This window comes from Melanostigma gelatinosum (genome assembly GCF_949748355.1).
Source record: "Melanostigma gelatinosum genome assembly, chromosome: 4".
Lineage (NCBI taxonomy): Eukaryota > Metazoa > Chordata > Actinopteri > Perciformes > Zoarcidae > Melanostigma > Melanostigma gelatinosum.
In genome coordinates, this window is record NC_136637.1 from 12,197,304 (window position 1) to 12,219,972 (window position 22,669).

The 22,669-nt window shown below is 44.2% G+C and overlaps 1 protein-coding gene across 2 annotated transcripts in view; it reads left to right on the forward strand.

Moving 5' to 3' along the window:
- Positions 1-429: 429 nt before the first annotated feature.
- Positions 430-22,669, forward strand: part of nek7 (NIMA-related kinase 7) — a 56,557-nt gene continuing 34,317 nt past the window's right edge. The window contains exons 1-2 of one of the 2 annotated variants that reach the window (XM_079267051.1): positions 430-749; positions 20,989-21,076. In XM_079267051.1, the coding sequence (XP_079123177.1) occupies positions 21,017-21,076 (60 nt within the window). In that variant the 5' untranslated portion in view covers positions 430-749; positions 20,989-21,016. The remainder of the gene's footprint in view (positions 750-20,988; positions 21,077-22,669) is intronic. The other variant, XM_079267052.1, reaches the window with a different exon arrangement.

The following is a 22,669-nucleotide window of genomic DNA, read 5'->3' on the forward strand; positions in this document are numbered from 1 at the left end:
TATATGAAGTAGTTTATGGTGGCTTAATCTCTGTCACAATTAAATTGTTGCTTGCAAATTAATTATTACCAACAACTGCCCATCGCGAACTTTGCAAAGACAATGTCATAATGCGGGAACAATCTCATAAGATTGTTCCCGCATGATGACATTATCTTGTGGCCCTGTAGCTACTGTCAAGGGCCCCTGTGTCTAAATATGAGGTTCAGCTGAAAGCTCTGCAAAAAGCTAGTTTTGATCTTAAGTTAAGAATGAACTTTCTCGCTCAGTATCATATCTCTCAATAAATATCACAACTTTCCATACACGTTTAATGAGAAGAAAGGAGCGGTGCTGAGGTGGTTAGAGATGAGTTTCTCTGTTGGATCTCGCGGTATTTGACAGCTTCCCTCCACTCTTTGACATTTGCTCCTCCCCTGCGCTCCGGGAATGCTGGGTTGTTTACATGACTGGCACACGGGTCAGGAGTGTGCTGGTGAGAGGGGCCTAGTGCAGAAAACACTGTCTGAAAACACGTACACATTCTGACTGGCTCTGCAGCACAGGCTGTCTCTCCGGAAAAAAAACACCCAAAAACTTTTCAGCGGTCACGCAGCGGTGCCACGCAAGAAGAGAGGCCCGCCGAGTCCACTTGTAGGAGCGACCTGGGAGAGAAAAGGGAGAGTGAAAACAAAGACAACCGCCATAACCATTAGGAGAAACTTCCAACGTGAAGGAGGAATAGCTTAGCAACAGAGTCCCACTTCCTGGTAAGAACGGAGACACCGTTAGCTGACAAGTGAACTCATGAATGTGTACTAACTGGACGGATAACGAACCACCTGTAAACTATTAACGCTACATACGTTTATTTTTGCTTTGTTCGTGAGTGACGGTGTCGTAAAGTTCACACATTGCCACCTTTTCTAGTGTCCACGCGATATTGACACTCACTTGAAAAAGTTTCTACGAAGCTAGCTTAGCCTGTTAGCCGACTAGCATGCCGCATGGCTAACTTTCATTACCTTGAAATGACACCGTCGCCGCTGCCATTTAAAGTTAACGACATTGTAACGTCGGTATTAGAGTTTGCGCGAGAACAAGTTTCTCTTGATTTAGCTTTGAAGCCATGTATTTAAACATGACGGTAGCATAACGAAGTAGCCACGTATTGATGCCATGCTAGAGTGTTGTTATAGTACACGGCATCATTGCTTCCTTATATGGCCTTTCTTATGCAATTACATGTTTTATTCTTAAAGATGAGACATGTCTGTGACACTGCAGAACATGTCTGCATTTACTCTGTGTTGGTCCACTGCTGCTGGGTTATGTTTGTTTATGTGTTGTTTATCGGTCTCTTCTGTACTCGACAGTGATAAATCTGCAACGGCAAATATCCACGCACTGCTACAAGCTTACTTTACGATGGACTACCGAAGAGTCATTTATTGAAACAAAAGACAAACAGAGTAACATACTACCATGATCCAGGCTGTGCCATTATAAACACACAGGCCCATAAGTTAGTTGCTGCTCATCTACTTGGTCTTTTAGAGAAAATGACTTATTAACTTATTATTACTATTTTGTGTTTCTCTGCATTGTAAAGTGAGCCTGACATATGCATCCTACAAACGTAACTTACAGACTACAAGCATGCCACTTATTTAGGAGTAGTCCAACTAGTCAGGGTTTTTGTTGACCTGGATGAATGAACCTTGATTTACTATTTCAATGGGACGATTTGATGGCCACTATTGGCCATAAACTGTTGACTTGGTTGTCGGTGAAACTGCTGCATGCCAGTATCACGTGAGGATGAGAGGGAAGTAGGTGACTCTGATTTTGTTGCTTGTCGGTCGACTAGAATTTTCAGTGTGGTGGTTTTCAGTTAGGGCGACCCTGCTGGACGTTGAGAGGCTGGCATATTGATGAGGGATTAGGGGCGAGTCCTCTGTTTGATGCATTGGCCATATACCGATCAATTATAGGATGGCTTCATGGATGGATTTAGTAGTAGTTTAGCTTTTGAAATCATGCTACAATCAACGTATAAGTTATCACGAAATCCTGTGGTTGGTTTGTTTCCTTTGCACCAGAGCGGACCAAGACGCACACAGTTTCATGCGGATCGGCTCCAGGACTCGATTGCCTGCTTTCACATCAGCTCAAACGAACTGTGCTAACTGGGTAAATAAACCCGAGTACGCTTTAACCGAACCAAACGGGTAAGGTGTGAGAGCACACCCATTTTCAGCGGAAATATGTGGCTGATGATTACAGTTTTAGTGTATTGTATTCTTCTTACCCATCGCTGCATGGGAAAACCCCCAAGTGCTGCTTCCAGCTGTCTGCTTCACACTGATAAACACCATGAGAGTCATAGCCGGGAAGACGGTGTTTATTTGGAAGAGAACTACTGGTAGTCGTAAAGAGATGGTTTATTTGAATGAAAAATAAATCTAGAAGTATGTTTTGGGAAGAACGTGACTCACCGCTTTTTTTCCGAGTCAGAATGGTTATTGCAAAACCTTTGGACCCAAATGGCTCATCTATAATGATAGTATAGATGTAATAATGAGCCCTTTAAAAGTTAATAATAATAATAATACTAATAATAAGAAGAAGGAAATGCAACCAAGTGGCACAGCAAACAAACAAGTAAAATAAGCCTCACCTCTCCTAACCCTGAGCCGTTTTGGGGGCCACACACGGGGTGAAAACAGGATGTCATGGCATGTTATTGTCGCTGCCGATCACAGCCAAATATTTCAGGCGTCATACTATTACATTTGGCTGCGCTGCAGAGAGATGATTCACACGAGTTAGTGGGAACTGACATACCTTGTTGACCCAATTATTACTCACTTCACTGTTGCCACATTCGATCACCGTCAAAGACAACAGGCTGGAGTCTGCCAGCGTCATCAGGTGATGGAGAGATGAACACCGGCTGGCTCTGTGAAGTTGACTATCAAGGATCGTGTCATGAACCGGATGATCAGCAAATGGCTGCCAAATGTTTGCATCCGAATCTGCGGTGAGGGACTTCTGCCAGTACATCCTGCTTTGAATTTCAGCTGACGGGAGGTGGATTGCTCTTGACAGCCTCTGGCAAAACTTAATTATTATTTGCCGTGTTGTGTTGGATTTAATAATGGTTATAAGACTGGAAATGGGTGATGTCAGAGGTGATCAGTAATGTTTTGCATGATTGAATCTGAAAGAGAAGCACATTGAAAGGGAACTCATTCATCAAAAAGACTCCTTCACGTGCTCTTTTACTGGATTATTCGAAGAGGCACGATGATTGGCTATTGTCACGTGAGAAAGAAGTTTGCGTTCTTTTCGGGTTCCAGATGTACTGTGTGTTTACCAAGCGCTCCCTGATTTAGCCTGGGTTCACCTGCATACATATTGGCTGTCTATAGGCCACACTTTTAGTAGTTTTCTACTACTAGGACATTCAGAGTGAGACCTGAAATGCCATTCATTGGTGTGGAGAAATCTGCTGCTCCCACAGCAGTGATTTAGCACAGTGGAATTTACTGAATCGCTCTCTCCAGTGAGAGTTTCCTGCTTGAGCCCTGGAGCTGGCCCCTCTGCTGGATTAAAGATCAGATGAGACATTTATCATCTGACCACTTTAACAGTCATCTTGCCTTTGGGTTTCATAAAGAACAAAAAAAATGTTATCTATGTGGTTTTTTTTCTCTTTTTAAGGCCAGTTTTTGAGCTACATTAAACACTGTCTTCTGCATGATGTCAAAGACCGTGGCCAAGCATCTGTACTGAGATGATGCTGGCAAAGGTAGCAGATCACTGCTTCGGATATCGGCTCGTTTGCTGTACTTCCTTTGTGATTAGTTGTTGTGTTATGAAATAATAAAAAGCAGGAAAATTCGATACCTTCCCAGAAGAATTTAGATTTGAGTCTCTCCATACCAGGCTCAGTTTGGTGAGAGTTTAGAGTCAGGTCTTTGGCAGTGATAGTGGGCTGTCTAAGCAGCTCCTTATTCTCCCCTCAAACAGCCAGTCAATATTTTTCATATCCATCTCCCTTCTATCTGACGAAGGGTCACTGATGTTTCGAGCACTCGCGTATCCTTGGAGGATGCCTCGCGGCTGCTCAATTTCTCTGTGGCATTGATGCCTTTTCTCAATAGGCTGCGTCGTGCTCAGGGGGAAACAGACTACAAAGATGCAAACTCAAAAATGACTGACCTCCGACCCTGTTTAAAGTTTCTGAAATGCTTACAGTGCCCCTTGGTCAGCTTTTTGCCAAGACCACACAATATCAGCTTTTTTTTTAAACTGCAAAGGGTGTCGAAAAAAAAACAAAAGGTTTTATTCATGCTTTATTTATTCATCTTTTTACAATTTTGGTCCGAAATCTTTTCTCGAAATTAAGCGACTCTATTTATATGTAATGCAATTATTAAATTAATACACAAATAAAAGCAATACAATAAAAGGCATTTTCCCCACATACAGAAGAACAACAAGATTAAATAGCTTCAATACGGCTGCCTCTTCAAAATGCATACAGGAGAGGTTTCAAATGAGGTTTTGAATTATTTCGAGGTACTGACTTGACTGAAATAGCGGTGTAATGCTGCTGTTATCGTTATTTGGTACACTGACTCTTTTTCTCATTTTACACCTTTTAGTCAGACTATTTGTGGACGGACTATACTATAGATATCCAATACTTATTATATATATATATATAAATATATTATGAACCGTGTCTGTAGGTTACTGCATGTTGAGGAATAAGCTTCTGTTTGGTGCCACTAAATAAATGTTGGCATATAGTGAACTGTGCTGGAAACGTGGCTCTCGAGCAGCATGCTTTTTTTAAATTTTTTTGTTATTGGAGATCGCTCTCCTAACATCCCCTCTCTTTCTCTTTTGATTATCCACACGCACAAAAATACAAATTCCCTTTCACAGAATAATTACAAGATGCTATATGCCACTGTAAACAGCACATCAGTGACAGTGACAGGATGCATTTGTCAAGAGATGAGACAAAAGCAGAATGAATTTGCAGTTATGAGCAGAATGAGGGAGGAAGGTTTTCGTGCTGCTTGCTGACTGTGCTATGGGCGTTTGTTCCAACCTCATCACAAATGAGTCTTAATGTTTCACACGGGGATTTGCTGCACGTTTGTCTGCATCTTGTCTGTTTTACCCTATTTCTCTGTTTCTTTTTTCTTCTTCTTTCACTTATCTTTGTTCTTCTTGACGTTGCGTGTTGATCTAGGACTAAGACCAGCTGATGCGTTTCTTAATTGATCAGTGTCTGTTTTGTAAAGACAGATTCTTTATCTTTTATTTTTACCCATTGCACTCGGGGTATACCAGCTGTTAACATCGCCTCTGAGAAAAAACAAAGTACCGCACAGTGTTTGAAGCTACTGAACTGCTTCTGAACAGTTTCATTTAATGATATTCACGTCGTCATTGTGCGTCCACTGGAGAAGAGAGCCGAGCCATTAGGATGTAAAAAAAAAAAGTTTTTTTCATAAGTGCATTAGAGCATCATGTTTTGCTAATGTTGGGGAAACCTTGTCTGTCCAAATCCTACCTATTTTCCAGAGTTCCACACACAGTTCCTCTCTCCATTGATGATATACCAAATAATATGTTGCACGATACATAATACCATAGGAGACTTTCAAATGAGAGATTGTGATATTCTCTAAATGCAATGCAGACATGCATTTGACAGCTAATTACCATTACATGTATCATCATGAATCCACCGTGCATCATGTAGAAACATCTAGATATCGGTCTTGGTTTAGATGAATACCGCTTAAATGATTTGGATCAAGTGCAATCCACATTCTTTTCGTTTCCTCTTTTATTTCACAGTGCCTCGTTTGGGTGCGGGGGCCATCTTTCTCCCCCGTCTCCGGCCTGTGTTTGTACCCTGACTCACAGCTGTCCTCCGCGGTCCCCCTGCTCTCTGGGTTTGGCCCGGGGCTTTTAGGTCGTGGTCAAGGCCTGGGGGCACGAGGAGGAGTCGTAATGAGGAGGCTCCGCTCGACTCCTGGTGCCTAACCTACCCTTGAGCTCCTTTTTGTCTCGCTACCCTTCCACTACCATGCCACCTATTTCCTCTCCTCTACTTCCCCTTGATTACCAGCACCCCCTTCTTCCCTATTTAGTTTCTTCACTACTTCTTCCCATCCCTCAACCTCTGTGACTCTCAATCTGTCCCCCATTCTTGCCTCTGCTCTGCTCCTCCTCCCTGGGGGTCATCTCTCCACCTCAGCCTCCCCCTCCCTGCCCAGCCTGGCCCACAGTCAATGGGAGGCAGGCAGCCCGACTCCCTCAGAGCAGCAGGAAGCTGCAGCAGCAGGGGTTAGGCCTGTATGGTGCTGCCGGCTGGCTCCGTCAGAAGTCCTGCCAAGCCAAGGATGAGAGACCTTTTGCCAGTGCGGTATTGGGGCACAGAATGAAAAACATTTTACAGATGTCTGAAGTCAGGCATCGGGAGTCGGCAGCGGCTTACTCAGGCCTAGAGCAGAGGTGTCTTAAGTGCAAACGATGTGCATGCATGCGCTTTTTTGTGTTGGATTTACGACAAAGAAAATTAACTGTAAGGATGCATGGAGGAGAAGGAGCTTAATAAAGTGGTCGTTGGTAGTCTGGGCATTTCAGGAAGTGGGTGTGTGGCAGTAGGAGGGAAGTAGGCGGGTCTCACTCTGGATTGGCTGGAGGAAACATGATTGATTTTGTTGGGTTGTGTTTAAAGGGGGGGGGCATACAATGCAACCACACTGTGAGTGCCTGGCTTGGTTCCCAACCAGTTCTGGCCTGACTGTTTAACAGTGAATATTTAACATTGCGCCTCTCTGCGGGGTTTGGCTGTAAACAGCAGTCTGCAAGCAGCATAGCAGCAAAAAAGCCTGCGTGACGCTGGGCCTCGGTTTGTGAAGCCCACCTAAAAACAACGCACAGGCAGGAAGCACATCTTGAAGTTCTGATTTTAGAAAAAGGCAGATGGCATGGGCTGGTGGTGTCACACTGTAAAAAGAAAAAAAAGAAAAGAAAACGAGGATAGCCTGATGAAAGCAGCTCCCGCTCGCTTTGAACAGCAAGTCTGTCATGGTTGGTGTCTGCTGTGTGGCTCCGGGTCAAACTGTGATACGCAACTCCTGGAATTTGCGCTTTTTAAGTTTTTCATGTTCAAATCGTCTGAGGGGGAAAAACAGAGGGAGGGGTGGGTGGGGTACAGGAAGTTTCATTAATATTAATATTCTGATATGTGAAGGAGGCGGAGAAGACCTCTCTGGTTTATCTGCTATCGACCCCTGTTGTGGAGCTTTTTTCTCCATCTCTTTTTTTCTCTGTCTCTGTTCTTCTCTCGCTCTCTTTCTTCTTGAAAGACTTCTGTCTTTCTCTGCAGTTTCAGTTCAACTGACATATTTCTCCACTGATATACATACATTGACACTCAGATTCCTATATAGTGCTTTGGGTTAAATATCTAGTAAAAACCATGTAGGATCTTGGTTCTGGTCCTGCTGAATCTCAACTGGATCCTGAACTCAACATTGGAAATGGGGGTTAAGACTCTATTTGCTATTATGAGCTGGATGAAAGCAGCTGTTGACATTTAGATATGTCCTGCTTTTCTGGGCTCTGTTCCCATCTCTGCGTAACATGTTGTTATGAACACATGTTTATGCGGTAGTTTGCTTATTTTTGGGGCCTATTTGTTGGCAAGGGATTGCCATTATTTTTCTCCATGTCTCTGAATTAATATTGTGTCCAGCAGAGTTTAACGTTCCATTGGAACTTGTGTTCAAAATAAACAAAAGCTGCGTTTGAAGACGAGTTGGATGCATTTGGATTCAGCTTTGGCTCAGTTCCTCTCTGCCCTGATGTTCAGAAATGAGGCTGATTTCAGGAGTTTTTACAGATGTTGGGTGATTGCAGGGCAGAGTCCAGCCTCTGTTTGAGGGATGGTGAAACAGGTCTGACATCTCTCCTGAACTGAAAAGGGAAATCCCTGCAGGCCCAGAGTGGAGAGGAGGAGGGAAACGGGAGGAGGGCGAGAATGGAGAGAGGTGCGACCCCTTAGGGGTAACGTTACCCTCCCGTCTTCAGTTCCTCACACATACACTGGCACACACACCGGGATGCTCCGTCGGTGTGCCGGGTGATGCGCTCATGCAAAGAAGGATGAGTGCCCGAGGAGTAAAAAAAAAAAAAAAAGACTAAAACTTTTTCTGTGTGCATTTGTGTGTCTGCCAATACATTTACTCACAAGTTAACAACTCCTTCTATGATGATGTATAATAATGCTCATTTTTGAAGTGAGTGAAACGGTAGAATAAGCCTCATTTCTCACTTCATTGCCTGACACAGAAAACAGACATTTATATTGACGTGTCATAGAGAAGTGGTGAGCGAAGAAATACAAGCCAGCAGATTTCATTTCTTCAAGTACCCATTCCAAAAATGTCGACTTGTCTTTTTATACATGACGTTACTCCTGATTTATTTTCTCTCAACGGTACACCTCCTCTTCAAGAACGAGCCATATGTCTGGAAATGAACAATGTGCGCCCGCCCCGGTTATTAATCATCACACAGCTTCTTATTTTTCTTTTTTTTAAATCCCAAATTCAAAACCTTGAAGAAAAAAAAATCTACCGTGAGCTGTTAATTTGGCTTCGCTTCGAAGATTTACAGATATGGTCAAACCGAATCGTCTATGATGCGATGTGATCCTGAGCCAGGATAAATAGCGCTACTGGAGTCAAGTGAAGTAGTTGCGTTGTTGTCGGTTTCATCGTGAGGAATGATTCTCTTTGGCAGTGTGACAACATCATGGGGTGTGTACACACAGTCGTATGCAGCAACAGTACTATATCTGACCTCTGATTGAGTAGCGGTGCTCTGGATCTGGTTAGAACATTGTGTGTGTGTGTGTGTGTGCATCTGTGTGTGCGCGGCAGCCAGCGGGGCCTCACCACAGAAGCCACAGCAGGCTGACACCAAACCAGAGCCAGAGCCAAGCTTGATTTTTGTGGAGCCACATTCCCATGTGACCGCTATTAGTGTATGTTCAGTATATGCATCCAGGTTTACGTTCACTTCTCTGTGTGTGTGTGTGTGTGTATGTGTGTGAGGTTATGTGCATCACATTAATGTGTGGACTCACACTTTATGTTTTGGTCACTCCCTCATTGGTTGAGCTAAGGTTTTTTATGGATTCAGGGTCTTGAGGTTTCCTTTAGTGGCCCTGGAGATGCTAAAGGGCTGGGGTCCTCTTCCCCCTGTCCCCCCACAGAGTGAGCAGTTTGGGCCCAGAAAAGCCCTCAGCCCTCACGTTAGCACTCAGCTATGTAACGAGACATGCCTGGGAACTGCTCCTCTCACATTACTAACGACTTGGACATCTTGCTCTTGTCATTTCCTCTTAGACAAACTCCGATGCTGACGCAGGATAACTGCTTCAAACTATCCAGGGAGAAACGGGGGGGAGTTTGAGAGACTGCTGGTTTTGTGAAGGGAAAATGGAGTACATTCACCAGATGTTTGTTTTTTTATGGTCGTTTCATAGATGAGAAACTCAAATGACAGGCCTCATCGTTTCCTAACAACAAAGAAATAGGTCAGCACTTTGTCTCTGTGCTAGGACCCAGTCACAGACAGAACTGCATTATGGGTAGAAGGCTGCTTTGGAATCGAAACGAACCGAACTGTTGTTGTGTGTTGTAGCTTTGTAATCTATGTACTGCTATTGCTCTTTAATTTTTCGTGTAAACAAATGCCGCATTGAGTCTTCTTTGTCACAGTCTTGTACCACATCACATGCTAATTTCTGTGTCTGTTGTTTTTATGCAATCTTGAGTTCACATGGGCCATGTCAAGCTGCCTCCTTGTTTGCAGCTTCCTCTCCTCCTTTATAGATATTAATAGCGGACAAAGGAGGGTAATGCCATTTCAGAACCTGAACACTGTGTAGATGATAAAGCTCATCTGTTGACTCCTGTTAGTATGATCACGAGGTTCAGAAATCAGCTGTACTGATGAACACCAGACTCTGTGTAAAACAATCCTTTATTTAGCATTCCCTTCTTTCATTATTCTTCATCAGATTCCCTCATATGTCCCTGTTTTATGTCTTTAGTTTTTATTTTGTATTACTGTAAGCTTCCAGTCTCACCGCACCGTGGTATAGAATGTCACATGCGATCTCCTGGTGCCAGAGGTGATGAAGCTAATTTGGTGGTCAGTCGGTGACATGGCTAACAAACAAAGCCCTTATTGGTCCTGGAGCACTGGAAGCTCTGCTCTGCTGTGCAGCGCTCTGTTTTACATTGTGAAAGACCGTGAGCTGTTGCCACAGAGCACTAATGTAACCTAAAGCCTCGGGATCTTCGTCATGCTGCGGTGTACAAATCTGGGTGTGGATATTATGTTCAAATGTTCAGATGAGCGGAGAGGTGTGCTCTTAGAAATAACCTAAATAGCTACAAAACTAAATAATCCTCGATATGGGCATTTGTTCCTCCACTCAAGGTATTTCAATGTAGAGGAGTTGAAATCTAGAGGGGCCTGCACCTTACGATGCCTTCCTGTGATGAGATGTCAGGGTTTGCACATTAAAGTGCCACATGTGAAGTGCCTCAACACTGACTGCACTGCTTGTTTTGTAAATAGATTAATATTTTTGGGCTTTGCAAAAAAATCGGACAATTGCAGCCCTAAATCAGCTAGCGTACCTAATTGTGTCCGTGTATACAAGGACCCATATGTTAACACTCTCAATCTTTTCCTCTACACTGGTGCACTTAAGTTACTGTGGCACCCTAAACGTTGTAATTCTGCTCTCAGACTATTGCAGGCCGGAGTTGGAACCACATCCATGATTGGTCCCTCAAACCTCTTAAAAACTTCACTTGCAACTAGATCAGCCAGTTTAAACTCTGTGTTCTTGTGTTTTCTTTACATATTTAGCATGGGGTTTCTATTTGAACTGAGGTGTGATGGCGATGTGGCGTTTTGAAGGGCTGTGAATGTAGTGAGGGTGTGCAAGCACAGTCCAAACCCCCAGGGTCCCCTCTCCTGAACGCCTGGGGGGGTTCTCTGCTTCACACAGCTCGCTCCTTCGCACACTAAGCTGCTTTCTGAGGGATCACACAGCTGTCTTAAATGCAGCTCCGTTTTTGCATACTTTGCCCACACGATTTAGTCCTTCCTTACACAGTCAGCAATTTGTCGTTATATTTTGTTTGTTCGCAGTGATTGACAGAATTAATTTGTTTCACCTAGGAGAAGGGGGGGGGGGGGGTGGTGAGGGAAAAAACTAAAAAGAGAGGGGTAGTGCGGCTGGCGGTCTTTTTTTTGACTGATACCATGGCTGTCTGTCACTCTTCTTTTATCATTGAAATTGGAGTTTATATTTTACAAGCCTGAGTGGAATGTTTTTGTTTTTCAAGTGATTATTAGCATCCTCCTTGGCTGCCGTCTCCGGGCTGATGAAATGAGCACATCAAACGGAGCGCCGCGCTAACGAAGCCACGCTGGGTGGCGGGCGGGCTGGCTCGCTGGCTTGCTGGCTTTTTGCTGTAAGGCACCTGCTGAAGTGACAGGCTGGCAACAAAGGGGCCCCTCGCCACAAGAGAGCCGTCAGTGCCGCCGTGGAGTGGGCAGGACAATAGAGCAGAGAGGTGGCCGGGACTTTTAGCCACGTGCCAGCTCGGGTCGACAACGCACAGGAGAGGAGGAGGAGGAGGAGGAGGAGGAGGAGGAAGAAGCGGACTAGAGGGGCCGACACCTGCATCTCCTTGAGATCTCCTCTCAATGGTGGACATCTTTCTGGCTGAAAATGCAAAAGAAACAGTGCGATAGGAGGGGATACAAATGTGCAGGTGTGCATGTGCAGGCGGACACACACACACACACACACACACACACACACACACACACACACACACACACACACACACGAAGGTAAGAGGGGAGTCCAGTGTTACTGGCTCATGGAGGGTCAGGCGAGAGTGCAAATGTGTTTTATAAATACCTCGGTAGGTGAAATGTACACACTCTGGAGCGGAGCGCTGCGCTAGTTTATCTGATTTGTTGGGGAATAAATCAATTTAGGCCTCACATGAAGCCCAGGCGATTTTGTGCTGTGCTATTTACTTCTGCAGTGAAATAATCATTAGCCTATAAAAATATGAAAGTGAAAAATGTAAAGGAGGGCTATAAATAGTAAGCAAGCAGCATCATGGATCACTGGCCTTGTAGTGTCCCTATGGGCCGCAGCAGTTTTCATGTCTTAATTCCCCCTTTTTTCCCATCATATTGCTACGCTCCCTCCACTAGGGAGAGGGTGAAGGTCTGAGTTGAACAGAGATATTATTACACTCACAGAGCACAAACATCACAGTAAAACTTGTTTCTTATACTGCATGCCTCTTCATGTCAAACTTAACTCCAGACACACGAACAAAGAGGTGGAAATATCAACCATTTTAAGCTAATTTGAGGACAGGGATGTATGTATGCCAATAAGTACTGCTGGGTTCAGACTCCACAATATCAGCTCGAGTACAGCCGGGCCGGGCAGACGAAGGGCGTCTGCATCGGGCACAACAATCGTGTTGGACGACAGCTGACTCCATTTCTGGGACGCCTCACGATGTCGCGACAGAACGAATAGCATGTTAGAATCCATATAAAACATAGGATACCGCAATAACTGATATTGTTATCAGATTTTGTATCGACTCTCAAACATTGATTTCTCTATTTCCTCAAACATCCAGTTTTGGTCCGGCTGTGGAGGTACGGAGGTTTGATCTCTGAGAGAGAGCGAGCCATTAATACAGCCATGTTTCTCCTGTTGAATAATGAATCCTGTTTGATGTCAGTGTTGTTGTTTGGGTCTTCTGTCTGGCTGTTTGAGATTCTTTAATATTCTCATGCTGAGTTGCGCCCTGATTAACTTTATGCTTTTGTAGCCAGATTTTGGGGGAAGGGAAAAGTCTAAATGGTTTGACTCCGCAGTGTGTTTGGTTGGCTCCGCAAAGCCTATTTTCAAAGGTTTGTCCCTTTTTCATCTTTTGTGTTTTTTCTTTTAGACTCGGAGACAATAAAGTTTCCCCTCTTCATTTTGTATTCCATCAAGTCTTTGACCGTCTAACTCAAAGACCTCAAAGATCGGCTCACATGCTGAGGTGTAATTGGTCCTCTCCCTCTCTCGGCTCGTGGTCCAACGAATACAAGTGCTCGCACATTTGAGCTAATGATTTGGAATAGTGATTAAAATGAATTGGAGAGTGCGCCGCTTCTGTAGTATCCGGACCCCTCCATCATTAGCGGTTCTCTTCCTCAGTGTTAGTCAAGCGGGGCTTTCAGACGAGGCCCGGGGTGGGCTTTCATGAGCACAGACTCAAAGATTTCTCCACTTCTTGTAATCATGGACACCACTCTTCTAGCACTTTCACTGTCGTCTTCCGACTCCTCAAAGGTGCCTTTGATTCCCTCACATCCTACACCCAGGCCGAATAGTGTCACATTATATTTTTCCTTCTTTTTTTTTTATCCCCCCCTCCCTCAAAACCCCTCGCTCTTCACCTTCTTTCTTGTTCATATCTTTCCTCTCCTCCTTAGACCCTTGCTCATCAGTCTGTTTTCATATGTATTGTCCTGGGATCGAGAGCTGATTTAGCACCCTTCTCTTTCGGGACCGCTTAATTCCAGCACCCTTCTCTTTCGGGACCGCTTAATTCCAGCACCCTTCACTTCCTCGTTCACCCGTCCCTCACAGTTTGCCTTGATCTACCTTTTTATAATCGGCTCCCAGTCTTTGTTTTTCCTCTTCTCCTGTTTTAACTGAAAAATGCAGAAGGGAGGAAATGGGGATTAAAGAGGAGCTAAAGCCAGTGCCAATGTTTGTGGTGCACATCTCCACACCGTCTCTCACAGGACCGTGAACACATCGAGCTTCTTTTTTTCTTTGCTTCTCCCTCCTGCCATTTTCCTCAGTTCTGCATCTGTCCCACTCGGCTCTGCTCTGTCCCTCTCTCCCTTTCTCGCTCAGTTTTGAACCCGTGGACTGAAGACGTGCTCTTTCATATCCAGCGTGGATGACTTGTTGTCCACTGAGTTGCAAAAAGCCAACTTGTGCATTATTTTTGTGTTGACCAGTGTTGGATGTACACAAACAGAATCTGAAGAAAAACCCTGAGTAGCACTTAGGTGGCACTTTTATAGCCTGACTGTAACAAGTGGAGACGGTCACCTGTTAGTCAAGCAAGAATGCTCCAGCAAAGATTAAAAGAGATTCATCTTTGTGTGTAAATGAGTCTGGAGATGAATAGAAGGATTTTTCCATCGACCTCAAAGGAAGCTCCACTGATTTAGTTCACGAAGTTCAGTTTACTCGCCATGAGGACGACGCTCTCGGCGTGAGAACTGGTTGTATAATGTCATTCGTCGTTCTGGAGGGATCGCTTTAAAGTGAAAAAAAAATGATGATGTCATCAGATGAGTCCCCCTCCAACTTTATGAAAGTGCAATACATAAATCGCCGGAGTGCCCCTTTCAATTACGGCTGGATTTAGGAATGGAGCCAGCGTTTTATGGCCGTCAGGGGGAACTGCAGCTTGAAGTTACTCTTTACTTAAAGTCTATTTCTAGTTGAGCAGAGGGCGGAGAGTTTAGCACAGTACAGTGTGCGATGGAGCATATGTCACAGGAAAATGAAAATACAAAAATCACAGATGCAAGATGGAGACGTGTCGCAGTAAAGGGGGGGAGCGAATTAACAAATCAGATGTGTGAGAACAAAGAAGAATGTTCACAGAAAACTGCTGAATAGTCTTGTTAATACCCTTTCCTTTCCTCTTGTTCTGACTCACTGTTTCTCCCTTCCCTCCTCGAGCATTTAATTACCTCCGTGTGATTGGGCCCGCTGTGACAACGTCTCACATTAGATGGAACACAGTCAGGAAACTGTGTTTGTTTACACTGACTGGTTGGTGGTCTGGATGGGAACATTTCTTTTTTCCCGCTGCTCAACAGAAAAACAACCATCAGTTTGTCAGAGAGATGAATGGTGTTCTTTCAACCCACTTGCTCCAAATTTTCATCTGCAAAGAAACTATACTTTCACACCTTTCAGCCCAAACCGGCATGGAAATGGTGAGAATGGTTGTGGATTATTTGTTTGAAAGTATCATTAATTGTGTGACCCTCGGTACGATTGTGACTTCTCAGCTGCCAGATGACACCACAAGCTCTAGAACATGAGTCTAGATACAACTCGAGACTTAAAAGATATATGTTATGATTTTTAGGTACGAGTACATTGTGCGTCCACATATCTGGCCTGTATTGATTCTCTCTCCTCCAGTCTAAACATGGGTCTATCCTGTTGAATATTTGCAGCTGTCTCAGACCAAAGCTCTGAACGAGACTCACACATGCGTCTATGAATAGTTGGGTGGGGGGGGGGGGGGGATTTAGCTTTTAGCTGCTGGTGCCCCACTGCTGCCAAAATCCTAGCCAGCAGACCGCCACCTTGAGTTTCCATTGCTGTTTGTGCCGCACCAAATGTTTTTTGGAAGTCAAAAAGTCCTTCCTGTGATGAGAGCAGGACCTTTAGTGGATCAGAGACGATGAGAGAAATGGCGTAGCGGGTTTATGGAGACTGAGAGATTTAGTAGCTTTAGGATTCACATGATGAAAGTTGAAATCAATCTGTGTGTTAGATTTGGACACGGGAACGAGGCCTTGCTTTCGATGGGTTGCACATTGCTTGAACTGTGTGTGTGTGTGTGTGTGTGTGTGTGTGAGAGAGAGGGAGAGAACGGGAGCCGTGAGAGCGTGACCTGGCCTCATTTGATTGAGTTAGCATTGTTAATTGTGCTGTTTCCTGGTGTGTGTTAATCTAACAAGGCAGTCTTAATTGATCTCGTTAACGTGGGACGTGGGAGGCGAAAGATCGTCGGGGAGCTCGGATGCCCCCTGGTTATTTTGACACATAGACGGTCAGAAACACAAGAGGGGTTAGGGAGAGGAGTCAGGGAGCCAGTCAAAATCTAACAAAACACAAGGCTGAAGTGCAAAGCATCACTACAATAGGCAGGGAGGTGACACCGAAATCAAAATGTCACGACACCCAGCAGCTAGTCAGCCATCCGGTCAGCCTCTGTTTACTAGGCCCTGTCTTCACCTAGTCCCCATGCATGTCCAGGATGTGTCCAGATTGTCCTAATAGGACTTGAAGCCAAATGAAAACACAGCTACAAATATTAAAGGCTGAAGACAAAGTACTCTGGGTGTAACGGTACGCGTATTCGTATTGAACCGTTCAGTACGAGGCTCACGGTTCGGTACTGTTGGGATCTAAAGGAGCGTGTTTGGGTTATCAGCATTTAAGAAACTGAATTCTTGACATCAATAGAATTATTGATGTATGTAACAATTATTAATGATTATTAATAAAAACGGGGCACCACCCTGCGAACAGGGACCAATAACCAAACGATAAAACTAAGTCTCATAATTAGTAGTCACTCATAATGTCAATAGTCTGCGTATGACTATACATTCAGTGACAGTGAAGGTTTTTAAGTTCGAGCACAGGCTACTACATACAGTCTTATCAAATACATATGCACCAGTAATCACAGACGACTGCTCCTGAAAGTATAACAGAGTTTATTGAATCAAAATAATAAATGATCAAATCAATTAATATTGCAACCAACAAACGTTATCATACAATTTTATATGCCTAAACTAAAGAATGAGTCAAATGGATGAGAGTGTATGTCTGTGTGTGTGTGTGTGTATGGGTCTGTGGGTGAACAGGAAGGAGTCTTACAGCTACGCTAAAGACTACAAAGATGGCGGCGTCGAGTGACGCTGGCCAAAGGGGAGGGGCCTTAAGAACTACAGCTAAAAACTACAAAGATGGCGGAGTCGAGTGACGCGGACCAAAATGGCAGTTAGGCTGCTGTATGTAATTCACGTGTGCCTGGGCAGCACGTGATGTGAGGCTCGTTTGAACGAGGTTCCCCAGGGGTAGAACTAGGAGCTGTGTGTGTGTGTGTTTCGTGAAAGGAGGAAAGAGAAAAAAGGAGCGAGAACTCGAAGTGAATCACGCTTCGGCGTGCGATGTGGTAGGGAGCCTGATTGCTGGTTCTATCATGCATAAATATACCGCTGTCGTCTTTGAACTGCCGGTAACTTATGCCGTGATAAACCACGCACCTCAGCTCACTCACCGAGTCGAGTTAATGAAAAGAGAACTTCCACACGGAGTGGAAGACAATGAATGAAAATAATCCCAAAAGAAACAGTCATAGTTGATACACAAATACAGTGGAGCTTCTCTGCTCCGTAATGATTGCGTAATACCTCAATATCACGCGACAGTCTTAAACACACAAAAACACGGGAATATCAACATATAAATGAATGGCCTGAATTAAACTTAAGTTAATTTAAGCTAAGCTATGCCCAAATGCCAAGAATCTTACTTGTAGATGCTTCGTTGCAACGTTGAAGGGTTCGTGAGCAAAGTTGTCCTTTTTCTTCGAGAGGAAGGGGGGGGGGTGCTTCTCAGCGCGGCGTTGAGCTGGCGCTGTTTCGGTCTGTCGTGGCGCAGCTCGCTCTGGAGCAAACGCAGACGTGATCTGTCCTCGCGGCAGGGAGGGTGATCTAACTTCGGCTGACGGCGTGGTCCGTGCGTCTTACCGGGAATCGTCGGTGAAGGAGGGAGGCGTTGTCGTCTTTCCTTCGCCGGAATGTGTGCACCAAAAGAAAAAGGAGCAAAAAGCGCTGAACTGATCGCTGAAGCAGATTCGTTATCGCGGGCTGTTTCATCCAGCGAAACGGCTTGTCGGGGTTTGAGTAGGGTTGAAGGGCCGTTGCTTCCTCGTGGCCTCCGTCGTGCTGGAGGGGGGGGAGGAGAGGCCGATGTGTCTTCATGCGTCCAGGACGAAGGTCCGGGCGAAGAGAGAGAGTTGTGTGCTCCCTGTCTCAACCGAGGTCGACGGGAAAAAGCTGGATTCTCTGTGGCCTGGACAGGGGGGGGTGTCCGAGCGAAGAGAGCGTTTGCGTGCTCCCTAACTCAACCGAGGTCGAAGGGGGAAAGCCAGGAGGTGGGGGAAGCAGATAGTTTTATAGAACAGAGGTCGAACCACAGGGGTCCTGGGTTCGCCTGGCCTTCGGCCAATGAGACTGCAGCGGTTACCATGGTTTTTTGGGGGGGGGGGGGAGAATTCACACCTGAGTGTGAAATTTCACCCAGAGGAGGCTTGTTCTCATCAAACTACAAGTCAGGATGAGACCTGTGCTTGAAACAGTGAAGGCCAGATTCTCTTTGTCCACAGCACATGTTTAAGCCATAGGCCAGAGCCCAACAGTACTCATGACGAACCGAATACGTTTGAATGAAAAAAAAGAAGCTTTATTTAACCAGGTAGTCTCATTGAGATTAAAAATCTCTTTTGCAAGATGTAAGTAACAATACAAGATGTAAGCAAGATGTAAGTAACAATACTACATAACATTAAGGAGCAGTTTTTGTTTTTTATGCTTATGTGTCGCTAAGAAGACACCCCAGAAGATGAGTCACTCAGGTATAGTTCCATCATTGTTCAAAGTCAAAGAATAACTTTATGATGTTAGTTTTAATGAATGAATATATTTTAAAATCAAGTACATTTCTCTGGCATTTATAGTTTTCTACTGTACCGAAACGTACCGAACCGTGGCTCCACCGTATCGAACCGAACCCAACCGTGAGTTTTGTGAACCGTTACACCCCTACAAAGTACGCACTCATTTTTGAGGCTGCTGTTTTCTGTTTTACTCCTTTTCATTTCAAGGGTTCACATAATTCTTGCGCGAGTGCTGATTGGATGAAAAATCTCAAATCTATTTTGAAAATATAACAACAAATTGAAACAGTTTACACAACAAGATAACTATACTGAAATAGAGCAACATATTTCACAGGTAATACCGCTTGTTACCGTAGCTAATGGACTCATTGTGTTTCAAATGTTGAGGTGATTGTATGGTGCTGGGTTTGGGACATTTTAGGAGGCTGACGATATCATTTTATTGCTGTTTCAATGGAAATAGTAACAAATTAACGTACATGGGTGTGGTGTCATTGGTAGTCTGCATTTAGTGAACCTAACCAGAGTCGGGCCTTTGCACAAGTCATGGCAACAGTTGGCTTTCAAAAAATACTTTTCTTTATCAGCCATTTAACAGTGTTTTTCTAGTTTGCCTTTTTCCTCCAGCGGTGGGTGCTTTTAAATCCTTTTTTCTTTTTTTTTACATTTGATTTGATTTGAACTGGTTTGAAACAAGTTTTTAATGTAAATTTCAGAAAAAACAATATTCCCAATATAGTCAATGCAATCCCAGGAGTAATGGTGTTGTGCAAACAGTTATTTCCATGAGCTTCAAAGCTCACATGAAGACCAGTGAGCCCCCGGAAAGAAAAGCTCAACCAATTTAAAAAAGAAAATAGAAAAGAACCCCGACCACAGTGTTTGCAAAATACTTGCATGCTGTGCCGTGTGTATATATATATATATATGCACTGCATATTGCAGATGTCTAATTATCATTATTAACCTTTAGTGAATGGGACTGACAACATCAGGGGAGAGACAGCTCCTCGGTGCTGTTCTCCTCTCCATTGTGCCGGGGGATTTTTAATTGGCTGGGAAGGTTTGAGGCGACAGAGACGAGAGACGGTTAGTAATACACAAATGACAGACTGACAGATCTGCAGACAGACGGCCTTCACTCTAGTGGAAAACATGCAAATGTCCCACTGTGAAGTGTGTTGTGTCCCTTTTTAGCTTTGTGTGAAATTCTAATGTGTTTTTGGTCCATTTGTGTTTGCATGCGTGTACGGTATCCATGTGAATACGACGTTGCAAAGAGACAACAGTCAGTGGCACTCTCATTAAACCCGAAACCCCGAATCTGTATCGGTAGATAAATGATTTATCTGCCTCTGTCCGTTGCTTCTGCTCGTTAATGCTTTCACCTAGCGTGTGTGCAAATGCATGTGCAGCACAGCAAGTATTTGTGCACACATAGCCTTAGCTTAAATTTAGTATGTTGCAAACACCTCGCCCAACATATGCATTTACTTGTGGATGACATATGGCTGCTGTTATGCATGCATTGTGTCATGCGTAAATTGGTGTTAATTTTCCGACTCTGCAGCCATGATGTGTGCATTGGAGTGTGCGCGGGAAGTGATCCTACCGTAGAGCGTCTGTCAAAATCTGTTCTTCCCGCATGCATGAGTTGAGTGGACGCTCTGGAATCATAAGCTGAAGGCGTGTGTGAATATACGTTCGGAACCATACTTCTCAAGATTTGTGTAAACTATTAAATCAGGTAACATTTCACATTGTCTGTTGCAAGTGTGGTGGAAAAAAAAGCAACGCAACCGGTTGTGGAGTATCTTATGCAATTATCTTCCTTCTAGGCTACGTGCCAGAACATGCAATTACACAGCGCCCAACCCAACACACTCACCTCGGCGTGACCTATATTTTCTCAGAAAACAGTGGAACTGCATAAATGCCGGTATAATCAGTAATTCACATGAAAGGTTCCTTGGAGGAATGCCAAGGAACTACAGAGTGGCATCATCTCCGCTTTGTTCGGATTAATATCGCAGCCCGCTGATGCTCTGCCGTGCGGCAACTTGAGAGCGACCGAGACAAAGAGTGTCAAGTCCACAGGCATGACGTGGGATCCAGTTCTGCCGAAACCGGACACCCTCGCGCCGACCAGCACTCGGTAGTTTAGTGCTGAACAACAGAGAGCAGTTGTCCAGTTGATTGAGGTCATTCTTCTTCTGTCGTGAAATGTTACTGTAGAATTAACGGCGTTTTTGTTTTTAAAGGAAACGACTGCCGAGTGTTTTGTCTGTTCACCGTTCAGAAGTTGTATTTTGTGTGTTCTTCTTCTCAGAGGTGTGAAGGATAAAGCTCCTAACACCATGGATATGGACACTCAGCCACAAGGACAGCAAGCAGCCGTTCCAGTCTTTCAACCCCAGGTAGACTCCACACACAGACCGCTAACTGGGGGTCGTGAAGTAGGCTGACGTATTGTTGGCTGCGTACAATGTATTTCGGCATTCCTTTTTATGTTCAGTCTTAAACAGTCAACCTCGGGTTGTTTTGGGCCACTGTGAGCAACGCTGCAAATCGATGAGCGTGTCTCCTGTACGGCAGTATTCGATTCACTGGGTTGTTGCATTGATGTGAGGAAGTATCTGCATATTGTATTCACAATCAGGTCAACTTATTTACACAGTTTCTAAATTTTTTTAAAAAATGCAGTGGATTATGACGATGATATGAAATTGCAAACACCATGATATCAGCTTTTATTCCCTGTCACTAAGGATGTCTATTTCATGGGTCATTGTATCATTTAGTGAAATAGTTTCCCTCTAAATTGATTAACCAGGTGAAAATCTCTGACGATTAAAAATGATACGATCCACTCATCCATTCATTGCAAGCATAGTATCCCACCTCCTTCACATTTTCAACTGTAAATATTCTGTATTACCCTTTTTTTATTTATTTCCCTGCGTCAATCAAGCTGTGCGTTACAGTCCGAGCATCCTCCAGACCGCTGTGTGTGTGTGTGAGAGATCGACAGCAGTGGATGAATGTTGAGTTGTTCCTATTGATCAGAGATCTGGAGGCTGGCAGAGCCCGGCCTCCCTGCATGCCTCTCTTGGTTCGATACAAGTTTGCTCTGTGCAGATCTGGTCACTGTTGGATTTTAATACCGCCCTCCAACATCAGATCCATTGATTTCTTTCCAGAAGGATGTGTCTGCCTCCATATCTATTGAATATGCTTTAAACAAAGAGGATCATCCATATGCCCTAGAGTACCCTTTCTTTTTTTTTTTTTTTTTTGGGAGAAAGAAACAACACTAAAAATAGGTCTGTACTCTCAGTTGTTGTTTTTCCTGCATATGCAAGGCCACTGCAACATTAACACTGGAATTGCCAAGGGGGTTAATTTATTCGAAGATTTGTAATTGCAAAATTAAGGATAATTGGGTTGCACACAGAAGAAAGTCAGATAAAAGCTCTAATGATTAATTTCACTTAGGCAACACCCCCCCACGCATACACACACACACACACACACACACACACACACACACACACACACACACACACACACACACACACACACACAGACACTAGATCTTCCACTGATCTCGCAACAGTTGAATGTGTGTTATTGTTCAGGCTTAATGCTTTCGCTCTCTTTTTTTCTTTCAGTCTATTTCCAGCAGTTTACATCAGTGTTAATTCCACGCCCACTTTTTGTGCTTAGGTTACTGCTAACACAGTGAACTTTCTGTGTTGCGTCATGTTTTCTCACTCTCACAGAAGATGTCTGAACTGATTTCACATTTAGTGGGAGGTGGAGAGAGGGAGAGTCAGTGAGAATATGCAGATGACTGTATCAGCAGCATCCAGATGGGTATCTTTCAACAAGTCCCATATCTGTTTCACACTTTCCCAAGCTTCAGTCTGCTCGGCAGCACAGAGGGGGGGAAAAAAACCCACCAGCCTCCTGAAGAAATCTGAATTGTATATGTGATGAAGGATATTCTG